General features: G+C 37.2%; 1 protein-coding gene across 1 annotated transcript in view; it reads left to right on the forward strand.

Moving 5' to 3' along the window:
* Positions 1-13,684, forward strand: part of cacna1ia (calcium voltage-gated channel subunit alpha1 Ia) — a 148,482-nt gene extending 134,798 nt beyond the window's left edge. The window contains 5 exon segments of the mRNA XM_043235654.1: positions 5,543-5,689; positions 6,968-7,105; positions 8,024-8,192; positions 8,850-9,085; positions 10,009-13,684. Of these exon segments, the coding sequence (XP_043091589.1) occupies positions 5,543-5,689; positions 6,968-7,105; positions 8,024-8,192; positions 8,850-9,085; positions 10,009-10,611 (1,293 nt within the window). The 3' untranslated portion in view covers positions 10,612-13,684.
* Positions 13,685-17,990: the final 4,306 nt, after the last annotated feature.

The following is a 17,990-nucleotide window of genomic DNA, read 5'->3' on the forward strand; positions in this document are numbered from 1 at the left end:
GCTATTGTGGAGCTATAATTGTCTTTACCTGTCCATTTTTAGCTTCTGCAGCAGATTATGTAACTGCCGAGAGAAGAGGAAAAGAGAGGAGGAGGACAGAGAGAGAAAGGAACAGAATGCTAATTGAAGGCTTGAATTATTTGCAGTGTTAAGCGCACTGATTCAGTAGTGAACCTGGGTTTGTTTATGTACCTAATTGTCAGTGTTTGTGTGCGCTCATGCATTTAGGTGTATGCTGCCTTTGCATATCGTTACATAACACTCTGAAAAAAAGATTTAAGACGGTTGATGTTTTATTTCATACAAACACTTTTCTTTTCCTCTTTTTTTTTTTAAATGATCAGTGAAAGAAATTGTCAGTCTCGGGAGGTCAAACTAAATATTAAAAGAGCTGTCTTACCTTCTACTAATTTCATAAGGTTTGCCATTTAAGTGGTTTTAATGTAATATAATTAAATAAAAAAAGTAATTAAATGAAGATATATGCAGACAGACATGTCACTTTGTGTAGAAATATATTAAAATACTTAATTATTTTTCATATTAAGACTCAGTCATTATTAAAGTAAAAATAATTTTCATTTATGATCTTTATAAATTAATAAATATATATATATAAATAAATGTGGTAGCAATTTTAAAGGATGAGCTGTTGAGAGATTTAGGTCAACATACATACATACATAATGTTTGTTTTTACCACCATTTTATCTAGGTAGTTTTTTGTTATGAGCAGATATATAACATTTAAAAAGTGGAAGATGGCTAAATATGTATGCTTTTGGTATTGTCATACGTGGACTCCTTTTTGTTGTTGTTTTTGCCATGTGTTCTGCGTGACCTACTTTTAGTTAATTGCCGTATCGTGTTCAGCTGTGTCTTGTTTAAGTATTTATGTGGTATATTTAAGTCCTGTGTGTTTGAGTTCACCTTTGTCCGATCGTCGAGTTGAATATGTGTGGTTTTTGTTCTGCCTGCCTGCGTATTATTGTTTTGTCCGTTTGAAGAGGATTAAAATAGTTTAAGTTTATTTATTTTCGTCGAGTGCTCCTTCACACTAAACCATACCCTGACTGTGCTTTGAAGCTGTTAGTAATCTTTCAAGCAACATCTTCTCCTTAGAAATTTAGTCTAGTGAATGTAGCCAAATAAGTCTCCAAAACTCACAAAAGACTTTTTTTCAATTTCATGTTTTCAGCTGTCGCAGTGCGGGCATGTGCTGAAACCAGCCCCAGTGCTGGTATTGGTTTATTTGAATACTAAGATCCAAAAAGACAGATCACTGCCTGCAGGAAGTGATGTCCCATACCTGTTCAGGGTCTCGGCTCGATAGTGACAAACACACACACAAACACGGAGGCACAAAGACGCACACAAACACCACAGACTAGACAGCAGCGGCTTTCCATGCAGTGAGCTCAGTCCTTATCACTACCTGCAGGTTTGGGGCTGAGAGATGGAGAGGAGGAGACAAAGACAGACACAGAGACAGGAAAGAGGTATGCATGACAGTCAGCAGAACAGGAATTGGAAAAACTAGTTTGACTTCAAGCAGAAGCCATGTCAGCAGACTGAAAGCATTTCATCTCCTCAGAGAGCGAGAGAGCAGAACGGAAGAAGGTTAGAGACACGAGGAATGCAAATGTGTCATTAATGAGCTTCATTTTTCCTTAAGTTTTGTATTCACAGATGGTCAGCATGAATTTTCACAAAATGAATTCTTCTGTTTTTTTCTGAATTCTTCCGGGTGTTAGCATGGCTGTGAACCTGCCTTCAAAAGCCATAAATATTTTTACTACATTTGTGCTTCTTGTAACCTTATTTCATTTACTATAACACTTAATTACATATTTTAATAATGATTTTATGTGTTTTGGAATAATATTTGAATTTATTTTGCACTGTTCCTTATCTTGTACTGTTTTTATTTATTCAAAGATAAGCTTATTTACCATAACACTTAATTACATTTTTTTAATAGTGATTTTATGTGTTTCGTAATAATATTTGAATTTATTTTGCATAGTTCCTTATCTTGTACTGTTCTTATTTATCCAAAGATAAGCTGCTTTGGCAACCGATTTGACAGTTCAGACATACTGTTATTTGTTACACCGGTAAGGCTTGTGAAACTGAGCAGCAGATTGTGAAGGAGAGGTTTACGTCCCGAGTTCAAGCATAGTTCAGTGTGTATTTATAACAGAACATATTTTAAATGCGGTGGGAAGTCACCTCCCACTCCAGGCATCTCTTCTGAATTGTGCCTTGCGCACTGACACACTGACTGCAGCATTTATGCTGAACAGCTCTTCTCGTCCTTAAAGCACTTCAGCTTTTCTGGTCACACGGTGTGCCATGGCCAAGAAAAGTAAGGTGATTTTTCTGAGTCACATGGTGCTGTCTAGTATGCATATTTGATTTTTACAGTATTTTTGTGTTTAGTGTCAAGGTTGTGTATTTATTTGAGGAAACAGGATGAAGAATTGTGATCTGAAGACAAAGAATTAAAAATTAATTGACTTAAAAGAAACTCAAAATGAAGAAAAGCAATGTTGCTCAAGAATCACTTTCAATGTTGACTTGAGAAGACAAAAAAGGTTTAAAAGCCTATATAAAAGTTTAAAAGCATATATATATATATATATATATATATATATATATATATATATATATATATATATATATATATATACTGTATATATATATATATATATTTTTTTTTTTTTTTGTTTGTCAAAGAATCCTGAAAAAAAACTTCACAGGAACAAATTACACTTTCTAAAGTGTTTTTAGATAGAAAATAGGTATATTGAATTATTTCAATATTTCTAGTGCTGTCAAATGAATCCAAAATAAATGTTTGTTTACATATGTGTGTACTGTATATATTTATATATAAATACACATATATGCATATATATTTTCAAAAACTATACTGTATGTGTGTATATTTGCATATGCATAATAGATCTACACAATACACACACATATTTTGGATGCAATTAATCGCGTTTGATACTTTTTAAGTATCAGATAAATACAGCCTCAGTAAGCATAAGAAACCTCTTTCAAAAATGTACATTGTATGGGATGGGCTGAACACGTTACATAGTTTTTACGCAAAAATATTTACGTACGCAGAGCTAGTGAATGGGACTCGAACTGTGTTAATGTGTCGGTCTGGGAGGAAACAGCATGTACTTATTAGGTCCCAGTAACACATAATTTTCCCCATGATCAGCACTGTACAAAACCACAGTTATAGTCAGCAAAGGAGAAAGCGCAGAACAGACTAGAATCAGACTGTGCCTTGTTTTGCCTTGAGTTCAAGACCATCTCCGGTTGATTCATCTACCTGTAAAACACAACCTTCAGAAAAGTGCAAAACCGGCAGATGCTTTTCCTTGAATTCACACCTGTTCGCCATGTGTTGAGTGATTTGCCACCGGGAAGCCGCCAGAAAGCTCATTAAATGAGATGGTTTGGAAGTGTACACGCTCTTGCTCTTCGATTTATGGAGACCTGCGATTTGAGGAGCGCTGAGCTAGCCATATGCTGAGACACCGATACTCCCATATGTTGAAATGTCATTAAAACTACATCCCTGCCAATTATACCGCATTTCCCCGCTCCATCCGGCCGATGCGAATTATGACCCACGCCGGCGCAGGTGAGACCATAACACCCATAAATGCGGCGCTCGCTCTCAGAGCCATATTGAAAATGATTGTTCTTGCACTACAGGCCGTGACCGCATCGCCCGGTGCATTGGCCGCAACCAGACCCAAGCGGGCCATTATCTCTGTGGGTCATGGCTGGAACCATAAATTGGTTACCTAAAATTTCTGGACTACAGAGGTGTATGTGATCCTGTAACACTGGCCACTGCTAGGTGCTAATCTTGAGGGGATAATAGCAGCCTGTGAGTTGGTGTCAGGCCTGAAGTGTGAAGTCCTGCCGTCAAACTCTCATTATAAGTGCTGAGGTTTGCTGGTGTTTCTAAGAGCTCTTTTGTTAGTCCTGTTTATTGTACATAAGAGGTTGCTTGCTAATAACCAAGTGCACTCAGAATTAGCAGGCAGGCCAGCCTGATCAATTTTCATTTAACTCGAATTAGTCATTTCAACTTGTTTATTTGTGTAGGAAATCAAAAGCGATTGGCAGTGACGCAAAGAGCACAATTACCTGGAGAAATAAATGACTGTTATTAGATAACGCTGCATTTTGATTGTGTTAGATTGATTCTTCGCTTGACTGCTTCCTAAATTGCTCTGTTGGGTAACTGAATATTGAATGGTCAGATCTTTACTCCTTCTTCCAGAAACGTATTTTGTTTTGGAATCGTACTCGCACCATATTTACTTCATCTTGATATTAGCATTGAGTGATGTGGCATTTATAAAGGGAAGCTAAAGCAGACGTTGATTGATGCGGGCGAAAAGGTTTTTGTTTACGTGTTCAGAGCCCTCGAGTTGAGCCAAATTTCAAAAACTTTTGTGGTGCCTGAGACTTGTTTTTCAAACTTTTAGCTCTTTGAATTTTTTCCACAAAGGATTTTGCTGAGCGGCTACAGTGTGTGTGAAGTGAAACGTGTATGTGTGTGTGTGTGTGCGCGCAGGTTTAGCCCTATGCACAGCTGCTCTTTGAAGCTCTGCTGCTGTAAGGCTCCTCTCAAACGTCGTCATTAAGACCAGTCCGGTGACAGTGAAGGAGACCCTTTCTTTGACCCTACCCTCTCATTAATGTGTGTGTGTGTGTGTGTGTGTGAGTGCACAGGTGGGTAGGATGTTCTGTTTTTTTAGTGCGAGAACCATTGCAAAGTGGATACACAGTATATTGCAATATGGTATATATAGTTTATATTGGCCAATATTACAGGATTTATGTGTATAAAAGTATGGATTTTTTTTATATTGTTGCTATATTATATATTGAATTAATTATAATGTTGTATAAAATATATTTCAAAATGCTATTGAAATTCGCTAGTCACAAATAAAGAATAAAGAAGCCGCAGTGCATTGAAATAAACCGGAGACCAAGAAAATCATGGTTTGGCAAATTATATGTTCAGATAATATGTTCTGGCATTTAAAATAAATGAATACTTTTGGAAAAATACCATCTCCCTTTTACTACGCTCTCTTTGTTCTCTGTTGTGCAAAAATTATTTCAGCCATTTCAAAGGCAATATAGTTGAAGACATGCTTTTTCGGGCGTTAAATATTGGCACAAATGGCAGCAATTTGAAGACTGCTAATGTTAGTGTACTAAATTGCTTGATTGATTAAAATACTTTCCTACCAGAAATATTGTGTCTGAACAGGAAATGCATAGGTCAGATGCCTTATCAGTGCTAATGCATGACTTCCCATTTTTAGTAAAACCTAACACCAAAAAATTGGCCCTTAGTGTGCTCCATCATATAGATTTTGGTTTGTTCCCAGTGCCCCAAACCCTAGCTGATAACCATGCACATTCTTTAGTGAGTTATTGTTGATAACAATGTGTTATTAACTCTGGTGTTGTGTTTGTATCCCAGGAGAACTTGTGGCTGGACAGTGTATCTCTGCTTATCAAAGATTCGTTTGAAGGGGAGATGCTGATGATTGACAACCTCTCTGGCTCCGTCTTCCATCATTACTCCTCCCCTCCTGTCTGCAAGGACTGCAGGACTCATCCACAAGAGGTACGCTGGGGCTGTGTCAGTGTTTGCTAATGCACTCTAATCTTAAAAACTAACCTACATCCAAATCTTTACAGTTGAATAGAGAATGCCTATATATTTAAGCATTGTTTAAATTTAAATTAAATAAATTACTTTGAAGATATACAGTTAAATTAATTTAAATTGTTAAAAATCAAACAATTAATTGCTAACTTGAAACTAGTAGGATAGGTAGAGAGTTGATTGCTGAATTTTAACAGTGACATTTTATACATGTGGTATAGACACGGTGTATTTCATATATATATATATATATATATATATATATATATATATATGTGTTTGTGTATGTGTTTGTGTGTGTTTGTGTGTGTGTGTGTGTCAAAGAACCTAAAAAACATAATTGAGCACCAAATCAGCATATTAAAATTATTTCTGAAGGGTCATGTGACATTGAAGCCTGGAGTAATGATGCAGAAAAAAATATGTGACCATGGACCACAAAAGTCACTGGGTAACATTTATAGCAATAGCCAAAAATACATTGAATGGGTTAAAATTATAAATGTTTCTGTTAAGCCAAAAGTCATTAAGACATTAAGTAAAGATTATGTTTATATATATATATAGATATTCAAGAAATTGAAATAGCCCTTATGACTGGTTTTGTGGTCCAGGGTCGCATCTAATTTTAACATATATTACAGTAGAAAAAGTTTAGGTCATTTCATAATGATACTATTTTTACTGAACTGTGTCATAGATACATAGAAAGATCAATTGACAGATGTTATTACACATTATGTAATGTACACACACAATATCTCTAAATGCTTGTGTCCCATCAGAGTGACGGACAGGACAGGGGTAGTTCAGGAAAGAAGTAATTCAAGCCTTAACCTCCACACCTGTCATCCCACCATTCTGCCAAGCTGCCAACAATGTCAGTCCATCAGTCTGTTTCCACTCCCCTCCCCTCCACAGTCTCTGCTCTCCATACATCTCTGATTTGCAAGCTCTTCTCTCCCACTCACTCTGTTTGACTCTAAACGTCCCTCTTCTTGAATTACCCAGATTTCCTCTTTGGAAAGTCATCATCACGTTGTCAGACATAAACCATGCTGTCCATAACAATTCAAAGTCTCCGTTGACAGTTTAATCACTCAAACTCGTTTCAGGACTCTGTAAACTCCAGTAGACTGCGATGTAGTATAAGTCTGCGGAAATCCAAACAGTGGGGCAGTATTTTAATGATTGAAATCCCTCCCAATTGTCATTGCTATAAATTCTTGCCTACAGCAGATCCACATGGCTGAGCTGGAGCAGGCGTCTCTGAGGTCGGAGCAGCTCTCAGATAAGTCATCTTCACCAGCGCTGCCTGATGACCTGAGCCTGGATGAGCAGAGCGTGTACCAGATGGCTGCCAGAGAGGGCAAGGTGAACTTTCTCTCACAAAAATCTTGTCATTTCGAATGCTTCACCCCTTTAATAATCTTAGTATCTACACTTTGAAATGTTTGAAAAGCCGTTTAAAGGAATGCACTAATATTAAGTAAACACTTTCATTTTTTTGTGTTTTTTGAAAGAATTCACTCATCACTGGTACATTTATTGCATGCATAATATTGTCAAATAGTATTAAAATGTAAAATGTTTTCTATTTTAATAAATTGCAAAGCTGCATTCCTATTATTAAGTTAAAAAAACACTGCAGCTTAATATTTTGTGAAAACGTTTAGGATTCTTTCGTATAGAAAATGTTCAAAGGACATAATTTATATGAAGAAGAAATCTTTAGTAACTTCATAAATGTTGAATTATTTGGCTCTTTTTAAGAGACAGCATATGAAGTTGATATAGTTTTCATATAATTTTTGTTTATGCCCTTAACGGTGGCTTATGCTTAGTAACAGATGAAAACTCTGCCCCCCTGAAAATGATTTACCTCTATCTGATGTATAAACTGCTGTAATCCCTTATATCTCAAACAAGGATCTGTTAATTATATATAATCAGTGAGAATGACCACAGACTCGCACTAATTAGACAGAAGAAATCAAATAACTATAAGCTATTAGTCTAAATCCTGCAGTCTCACGGGGCATGTAGCTCCGCCGCTTAAACAGAGTAATGCTTCAGCGGACTTAAACATCTCTAGCTATTTGTTAGAGAAACGCCATAAAGGACAGTATGTGAGGCTGATAGCTCAGATTATCTAGAGTTTAATCGTTTCTTAATCTCTTTTACTGATATAGAGGGAATCCCTGAATGCAAAGAGTCTGAAAATGTTGAGTTTACCAAGAAAATAAGATGCTTAAAAGATCCTGAAAAGCACATGCTAATATTTCTGCTCAGGAAAGGGGCTGTGATGAGTGCCTGAACACTGAAGAACCTGGAGGGAGAGGTCACAGCAGGTTACGGCGACCCTCTCGGGTTCACAGCTCTGGGACAGAAGATGGGGCGGCAGTGAATGGAGGCAGTTCTCAAAGTCCACTTCAAAACACACCTGCTCGTCACAGCATAGGTAATGAGGCACATCCACAGTACTGAGGGAATGAAAATGGAGGACAAAGTCAGAAAAGATTAAAAAAAGATGCATTAGTTGTGCAAGGTTCAGAATTTAAAAATGGTTTAAATATTTTGGTTTTGAATTGAACACTAGAAACAACAGTTGACCTGACTTCAAAAAGGCAACCTATTACATGAAATTCGATAAGTGAGTAATTAGTGACAGAAACTATACCTTTAAGAATAAAAAAAACAATTATCCAGCATCAGATAAGTCTGATCAGATATATATAAATAAAAATATATATATATATATATATATATATATATATATATATATATATATATATATATATATATATATATATATATATATATATATATTTAAATTTATATTAAACCAGTTGCATTTTTTAAATAATATTTACCGCATAATTATTTTCAAGCTGCAGTGCATGCTAGGAACTATCAAAAATTTGTGCCGTGTGACCAATTTTGGAAAGTTAGGGCAACATTTGCACAGGTTTTGAACAAATACTTGATTATTTAAAAATGTTGCCAACAGCTTTTGTTACCAACATTGTTAGTGTCATTCAACTTCCTTACATTCAAACTCAAATCTGCATCCTGTTGGCTACCTCCGATTCATTTCAGTAACTGAATCTGTGTGCAGGTGGAGTTCCTTGTAGCAGCAGTAATGAGGAGCACCCGGGGGTTTCTGGAGCGTCGAGCCGCTCTACCACTCCCATCCGACTCCCTGCCGAATTCTTCCACCCAGCTGCCGCAGCCCTCCCCGCGCCCCCGAGAGGCCGGCCGGGACACAAACCAAGAGGGCTTCGGCTAACTTCCCCAGCCTCATGGGCGTCTCTACGCTCTCCTGGAGCAAACACCAAGCTGCTCACCACACAGGTTTGATCTTACGCACATGATCAACTCATGCATTGCATGTCATTCAATACGTTTACATGGAGTTCAGCAATGCTAAGATGCTAAGTTGCTTTTAAAATATTCCTTTCATATTCCAGTTTTATGTTATAGCGCATAGATCGATTAGAGGCAGAATCTGACGTATAAAAATACAGACTTCGTTATTGTACCATGTACAGTTTTGCGTGTTTCATTTTTAATTTTCCAAAAGCTTAAAGTGCAGTATCATCATGCTACTTGCTAGAAACGGCGGCCTAATAAACGCATTAATGTTAAAAGAAAAACATTCACTGATCTTGACTGAATATATTTAAATTTAATTGACTCATATATATTTTATTTATTAAAAGAAAACTATGCAGTGTTTTTAAACTTTTAATTTCTGTACCTGAAATTTGGATCAGTTGTAGACTATTTATTCATGACATTGCTAATTGATTTGTTTGTTGCTACTTAATTTTTGACTGTTTACATCATATTAATATTTATATTAATCTAGTTGTTTTTGCCGTAATATTTTTTTTAAATACGTAAGCAAAATTCCTCTCGCTGTGTTCTGTATTTTGCTCATGCTGTTCAGCTGCAACAGAACATTTTGTAAAAAGACACAGAATAAATGACATCTAAATGTTTGACTTAATTCTATTCTGGATGTTTTTAGCTTATAGGTATCGAAAATAGATAGGAATCAGAATCGTTAAGCAGAATTGGAATCTGAATTGATCAAATTCAAACAAAACTCTGGATAAGAGTACAAAGTACTACAGAAGTCTTTGATTTGTGTTTAAGTATGATTAAGTTACTCAGAAATCTCTATTCTCATGGTAGATTCTCAATCGCGTTAATATCGTAGTATTGTTGTCCATGTAAACGTACTGCTAAAACCTCGACCTCTCTCCCCTCAGTATCCATCTCACAGTGACTCCTCCCTGGCTACGGGGAGCTCAGAGAGCAGCCTACCGACCACCATGGAAGAAGGGCTCAGTTTCATCGTATCCACCACCCAGCCTCTGCTGGACACACTCCTCGACGACCGCGCCAGCCTCTCCACGGAGACCCTGAGACCCAGCCCTCCGGCCTCCCAGAACCTCCAAGCTACGAGGGGACACCAGCGCAGCAAGAGCAGCTGTGATACGGACATCAGTGCAGGAAGAGCTCGGCAAGGCTCCGATGAGGACGTAGGGATGGTACGGTACGGTTCTAACCAGACGTGCGACAGCCAGCAGCTCTCAGAGACGCCGAGCAGCCTGTCGCTGACGTCGCTGCTTTTGCCGAGCTCTCTAGCGGCCCCGTCTGTGAAAAAGTGCAACAGCACGGGCAGCTTAGACCACGGGACTCTCACAACCCAAGAAAAGGTGTTTATAAAAGAGCCACAGGGTAACATCACCAGCCCCTGGAAAGAAAGTAGAGAAGCAAGAAGAGAGAGGCAGTCGGAGGCAGCACAAGGAAAAGACGGCGAAAAAAGTACAAGCCAAATAACAATCGTGGGCTCCAGGAGAAATAGATGAAAGTTTACCTAGTGTTAGTTATTTCTAAGGCCCACTACTCAATCTCTGTTTTTTTCAGGGAGCAGTTTGACATGTGGCATTCCATCTCAAAGTCTTTCTCTCTCTATCTCCCTGTTTTCGTTTATGACCTGTTACCATTTTGTATTTGCTTGTGGTAAACGTCCAACAGGACCGTAGAGAAACTGGATAGAGAGACCTGAGAGCAGTTTGGCCCCTTAGAGCATGACTAGACCGAAGGGGACTGTTCAAACAACTGCCTGAACAATCAGGTCAGGAGATGACATACGGTACAGGTAAAGCTTTCCGTATGCCGGAATGCTGGGAGTTTCTTGAAAGTTAGTTTAAAAAAAAAAGTTACAAAGTATATATATATTAGAACTGAAAAGATAAGGAGATACATTTAAAAAAATGACAGAAAAAGAGATGTGTTCTCTAAACGAGGACACTGTCAAAGATTTGATGCCGTTACAATACATTAAAGATTTTAGAATTTAACTTTCAATATACATATATTTTTGCAGTTGTTTTTTTTGTTTTTTGGTTTGTTTTTCATATTGGTTTTTTTTTATATTTGCATCTTACATCATTGGAGAGAGAGAATAGTGTTCATCATTTAATCTGAAGCAAAGCATTTGTTAAGAGAATGACTAAAATTAATGAGAGGAAATCAGACATCTACCAATCTGTCTGTTATTTTATTTATTTATTTATTCAGATTTATTTATTTATTTATTCAGGTTTATTTAAATTATTGTTTATATATTTGATTAAAGGGCAAATGTAGAATTATGTAATCTCCTACCTTTTGCATCAGGAGATGAAGAAAATATAGACACGAGGACAAAGAACAGTCCTCTGCATGACGGAGAGTCTCTTTACAAAGAAGTTCATTGTAACAATTACTGAAGATGTCAATGCTGGAAGAAAGCAGTGAGGTTTTTACTCAGATATTTTTTTATTGAGATGCTCTGGATCAAGGAATAGGTGACGCGCATTGTTGTGGTCACCGTTCTCCTCCCCACAACCCAAGAACATTTCTCTATATGACTTTATTCCCTGCAAGTGGCTTCCATTTTTATAATTTTGATTAGGTGGAGGGTACTTTTTGTATGCTCGGGTAAAAAGAACCAAGCAAACAAAACAAAACAAAAAAAAAAGGAAAAAAAAAAAAAAAAAAAAAAACATTAAAGGATTTTAGACTGTGGATTACATGAACTCATGGATGTTGACTACAGCCAGACACAAAGGATGATGAACAGGCCATGGGATTTAAACGCTTCTTCAAGAACCCTGGAGCCTCTGCTTTATTTTGGTCCTCGGATGGCATGTCAGATGAGGAAAACACAAGACGGTGATATTTAGCTTTCATTTTGACAAATCTAGGTTGATTGGATTTGCAACTGAATCAATATTTCTACATGAATTTTCTTTAGCATGGTTACTGGACTGCAGTAGGACACCTCTGATTTATTATTCCTCCTCTGAAAAAAAAATGCACTCGTTTGCTCTTTATTTTATTTAGCTTAGACTTGGTCACTGTATTCATGTGCAAATGGAGCAACTCTAGGTATGACACTCCAAATATCTCCAAATATCTTAGTTTAGTCTGCTGTAGTGTTTAGCACCCCTGTTTTTTTTTTTTCTTTTAGAATATTCAGGTGAATATCACGTGTAGACTTGACCTGTTGATGATCTTCATTGTCATTTGATTGGTAGTGACTGTCCATCCATGACGTCTGGGTCTCTGTACATTATGTCAGTTGTGTTGTGGTTTAGTCAGGACCTAAGTGCAGGATTGTCACTTCATTCATGGTTTTCGAAACGAGGAACACCGAAGTATTAAAGTTTAATCAGCAAAACACAACAACAAAGGGCTTACTTGGTTTCCAAGGTGTTCTTGGATCTCACCAGACAATTTTTGCTAATAGTGCGCAAGACTTCAAAGGTTAGTCTGACACTACAGCAATAAAGAGTAGCTTTGTGTGCCCCGAATATACATAATGATGTCAACGTCTTTTTCTTTTTCAAGTAGATTATATTTACCCTTGTTTATTAAGTAACAAAAACTGCACGACCTGAGGGCTGATCACATTACACAACCGTTCGAGCTTTGAGAATAGATGGGCTGCCAATGGTTCAGATGAACAAATGAAGTCATTTCGAACTCAGGGCCTTGGAAAATACCACTACCGAATGCTCTGTTTCCTCAGGGAGACAGATGGCTGGAAAAAGGAGGACTGTATGTTAAATGTTAATGTTCATTTGATTTGACTTTGCATTTACTGCTCTAATAAGCTTGCATCGCCGTTACAGCAGGATACAAGTGAGGCCAGGTTTATTACAGTAACAGGTTAACTGAAAGCTTACTCATAGCCATCACTGTATAGTTTGAAAGTGTATGTAGCTTAAAGAAAATTCTGACGATGCATATATTACGTGTACGTACGTGTGGTGTTAAACGGTCTGGAGTGATAGGTGAGATTTTATACGAAATTCCATGTGTCTTGTCACTGGGTTGAACATATGTACATATCCTTTTATATATCAAACTGCATGTGTGCTACGACCAATGACAATGATACATGCATTTTAGAGTGATTGAGGCTTAAGGGTTTTTTTTTTTTTGCTTTTTTCTCCTCACCCTAAGGTCTTCCTGAAACTCTGTTAATGTAAACTTAATTTACTTTTGGATTATTGATGAGACTGTATTTCCCATGAGATAGCTGTGGTCGTCTGCAATTTTGGTTTGAAGCCTCCGCTGGCTTAGATGGACAATTCTGTTCCTCGAATCTGATTGGCTCAACGAGTATTGATACAGTATATCGCTTTTAGGACTACATTTTCACTGTTGGAATGACTCAGAGTGTTTGTGTGTGCGTGAGCGGTGTGGAGTAGAAGTGGGATTGTTTTGTTTTGTATGAGCAGGGAGCAGGAAATGCAAAAAACCCAAAACCTAGGAAAATAACAGGCTTGATTGCAGTGCTCTTTGTGGTTCCTCCATTCTGCTCACATCTTCTGTTGTATGTTGGTTGGCAACACGCGGCGCTTGATGACTGGGTTTTTATGACTTTTATATATATATATATATATATATATATATATATATATATATATATATATATATATATATATATATATATATATATTATTATTTAAACTGTTGATTTTTCCAAAAATGAAAATTCTATCATAAATTTCATCTCATTTTATGTCTGTATGGCTTATATATTTAGAAAAATATGTCTTTCATTGTGGATCTTAGCAGCTTTTCATGTTCACTCCAGAAATAAAAATCTGATTCTCCATACGGAAAGTTTAATGCTAAATTCGTTTTAAATTCAAAAAGATTTAGACAATGAGTGCTTAAACATTTATATATGCAGCACATGCATATTTTGCAGTAATTGTAATTTCTATATACAGTCAACCATTAAGTCAATAGTTTTACATTTACCTCTTTTTTTTTTATTCAGTCTTGTCATTCACATGTTTTATGGGATTGTAGTTTTTTTCCTCTCTAAAGTCATGACACCTTTGCCTTTTAGTCAGATTTCTCAACACGTTTTGGTTTCAAAATAACATTTAAATGTTGTGATTTACATCACATGGTTTAGGTAATGGCTTTTAACTCTTTACTGGAGGCAAAGATACTGTGGGAAAAAGTGGGCAAACACTTATGCACTCTGTTGGCTTTTGTTCTGCGCTTGAAGACAGTGTTCTTATTTTTCACTAACTTTAATTTCTCGTGCTGATATTCAGTACAGCGTGCTCATGTGTTACTGCTTAATTTGGATAATCTTAAGTAAATTGCATTGCTTTGCCCCTCTAAAAGAAGCAATAAACTCCATGTAGCATGACCCTTGGGAAAATGAAGATGGGTGGAAAAAGACCAGAGAGGTTCTGACACGAGAGACACGCTACTAGTGCTTCAGCATGCTTGTGTGGTCATTCAGAAAGCTCTGATGCGGAAACTCATGGGAGAAGTGTTGTTTCTCTACACCTAAACCATCTCTCCCCTCCAGCAATCTGTCCTTTAAATGTCAGCTGCTCTGCTGTCTCATGTCCTGACCACGCGCTCATAGGACTGTGGTGTTGCCCGCCTTGGGAATCTTAGGATGCGGGCTGTCAAACCACTGTACAAATCAAGTCAAAATATTTCATTTTATCATGTGAAATAAAGGGGTGATCTTTGGCTGAGTTTGTAAATTGCCTTCTGAAAGGGTAACGTTTCTGTAGCTGCAGTTTTTGTCTTTTACGTCGGTGCTTGGGAAGTTCTGGAGGTCGTATGCTTTATATTTGACTCATATGCGCTCTTATCTAATCATTACAGCTTCTGAGAGTGTCGTTTAGATGTATGGAGAACCTCTGACATCAGTGTTTTATCTAGAGGTTGAGTAATTACTCTCACCGTCTGACTGGAATAAAGCAAGAGCTAATCGCTACAGAAGTCATACGGGTAAAGTAAAGGTGATCCTCCCACTTAATGACAAAAAATGATCTTCCGTAATGACCAGGGCACCTCTAGGAGGACAATGAGATGGACGCCCTTGCGGTGTATCGCATGGCCTTGAATGTGTCATTATCTGTAACTTTACATTTCCGAAAAGAAAAAAGACAAACGAAATGGTTAAAATGACTTCTAGGTGTTGTAATTTTGGACTAAATTGCAGCTTGTTGGCGAAATCTCATGTGTAGAGTCTGAGTAGGTGTGTCTGATTCTCTCTCTCTTTCTCTCTTCCCTCTCTCTCGTTTGATTTGTTTGGCAATCACTAAATCAAGGCAGTAGCTCTCCATCATCACAGAGCACAGCACTTCATGCACCTGAAATATGGTAGCTTACTCACACGTACGCACAAACAACAGTTTCATCAAGGTGACACAAAGCAAATCGCTCCTGACATTCTGCTCGGTTTTGGATACTTAAGCTCAACCGCATTTAGTGTCGATAAGGGAAAAAATGAGGAGCGAAAGAGATAAAAGACAAAAACACCATAAACATCCTGTGACAACAGGAACAAAGGCTGAGAGTTATCTGATGTGCTTGTCAATCTGCCCCATTGGAAGCAATGCTGATACCTCCAGTACACTCTGCAGCAGTGCCTCTCAACTGGTGGCCTGCAACATCTTGGTAAAAGGTGATAGCCTTAATGGGCTTGAGCACGAACCATAGAATTTAACATGACGTTAAATGTTGTTAAACTTTATGCCAGTCAGTATTAATACATTTGAGTATTTTATTCCTGAACAAAACCAGCTGAGAAGCACTAACTGCATCTTCTAAACCCCACTTTCTATTCATTTGACTGGCCAGAATGAGTGAGCGCAGGACGAGTCATCGATATTTCCAGAAGCAAAAGATCAAATTTTAGTTGTGCATATCTGCAAAAAGGTCACTTTTGTCAGTGTTTAGGATCACAATGGCACACAGATGACCACAAAGCTAATACAAAAGGACTAACAGCCACAAAAGCATTTTGATCGAATGGAGTTTTTAATATTAGACTGTTCTGTAGACAGCCATGTGTTGAGAAGTTAAGTGAGAGAAGTCAGACTGCTGGTACTTTTTCTGTTGCGTGCAGACATGTTTTGGGTTAGTTTATATTAGTAAGAAATTAATTTGGAGCTTTTCGTTTTGTTTTATTCCCATGAGGCACAGGAAATGTTTAAGCTGAAGCTGTTTCCTGAAAGAGGTTATATTACTATGCAGGACTTTGCATATAACATGAATTTGCTTGCTTGCATGTTTTTCCCTAGTCCTGAATCATACATTTATGGTAAAAAATTAGTGGCAAAGTCCATTAATATTCATGTTTCTGAGAGCTTAGCTAATGTGGGTTCAGCTTCAGTTCATTGATTTCACTGGTTGACTTTGCCTATTATGTGAATGTTATGTATGTTTAATAGACAGCTGATGGCAATGATAATTCATTCATTTGTCTCTGCAATTATGAATCCCCTTTTGATTCTGATTTAAAATTACAAATTGTAAGAAAAAGAAAAGTAGCTTTTGTAGTAAAAGTAAACTTTTGGAATAAATTTCATATCCTGACTCGAGACGGCAGGTGTTTGGGTTGAAATCCTTGCCCCAGAACCTTACTTGGAAATGAGAGAGATCTTTTTGGGGGCCTGAGACTGATGATGATTCTTATTTGCAATGACGGCATCATAATTTGTTGTTAGGGTGCGGCAGGCCTGCTACTGTCTGGGCTTGTCTGTGTGCGCTACGACAGGCTTATGAAGTGTCAAATCTTTGTTATTAATTTTGCCCAGGCTCACCTTGCCTGTGATTGAATTATGGCCCAATAGTAAGCATCTAAATTAGGGCACCACTAAAATGTGCAGTTTATTGTTTCGGTGTTCATTTCAGCTATTGAAATGAAAAATCCTTTAGTTGCTGCTCATGTTAACTAGTATCTTGCCGTTTTTGGTGCAGAAAAGGAAAAAAAACAGGATATTTAATTCTGACCTGTTTGAGTTATTTCGAATTGACTTCAAAACTGTTTCTTTACATATAATGATGCTGTAAGATAAGAAAAAAAGTTTTGAGAGAAATGCAGTAGTTGCCCGATGCTTTATGTAAACATTTGCAGAATCATTTGATTTGAAGTAGTAATGTGAACAATATATCAGAGCATGATTTTTTTTTTTAGTTTAGCTTGGTCAGAAAAATAACAATGTTTATTTCCAGCATGTTTTGTCTGTTTATTTATTTATGCTGCATCTACATTAATTAAGCGAGCCGTGTCTATATCCTCCTGTCGTCATTAGTCATGGATGTTGTTATTTATCTTAACAAACATGATCTTGTTTTTATCAAGCCAAACATGTTGAATTCTAACTCTTAGCTCAAGGCTCCATTTCCAGAACCTCATTTCACGTTGCAGAAATGGATTCGGAGCATGTTGCTCTTATTAAAAAAAAACTGCAATCCACATCTTTCTTGCTAAATGACTGCACCAAGTGCTCTGTGGAAATCCAAATATGCTTCAGCATTATAGGGGACAATACATTATATATACAGGGCTCTCAGTGAATTTGCTGAGGCATGAATCCTTAACTTCTGTTTTCTGCCTGGAACAAGGTAAAATCTTTTCCGCTTTCATGGTACAATATCTTATTTTAAAGGCAAGGTCTTAGAAAGCGCAGACTATGTTTGGCCGTTGGTTATTGTCAGTGTTAAAGACCATGAAAAATGCTAATCATTGGAAGTAGCTAAATTAAAGTAGTCAAAAAAATGGCTGCACTATAAGCATTTTTTTGTTTGTTTATTTACATCTGAACAAATCAATTCATTCAAAATTATCAGGCTCTCCAATGTTACCTGAGCAAGGACAGGATGTGAGTACGTGTCTTACATTAAAAACAGTGAAGTAGCACTT

The sequence above is a fragment of the Puntigrus tetrazona genome, chromosome 3 (assembly GCF_018831695.1).
Source record: "Puntigrus tetrazona isolate hp1 chromosome 3, ASM1883169v1, whole genome shotgun sequence".
In the NCBI taxonomy this organism is placed as follows: Eukaryota; Metazoa; Chordata; class Actinopteri; order Cypriniformes; family Cyprinidae; genus Puntigrus; species Puntigrus tetrazona.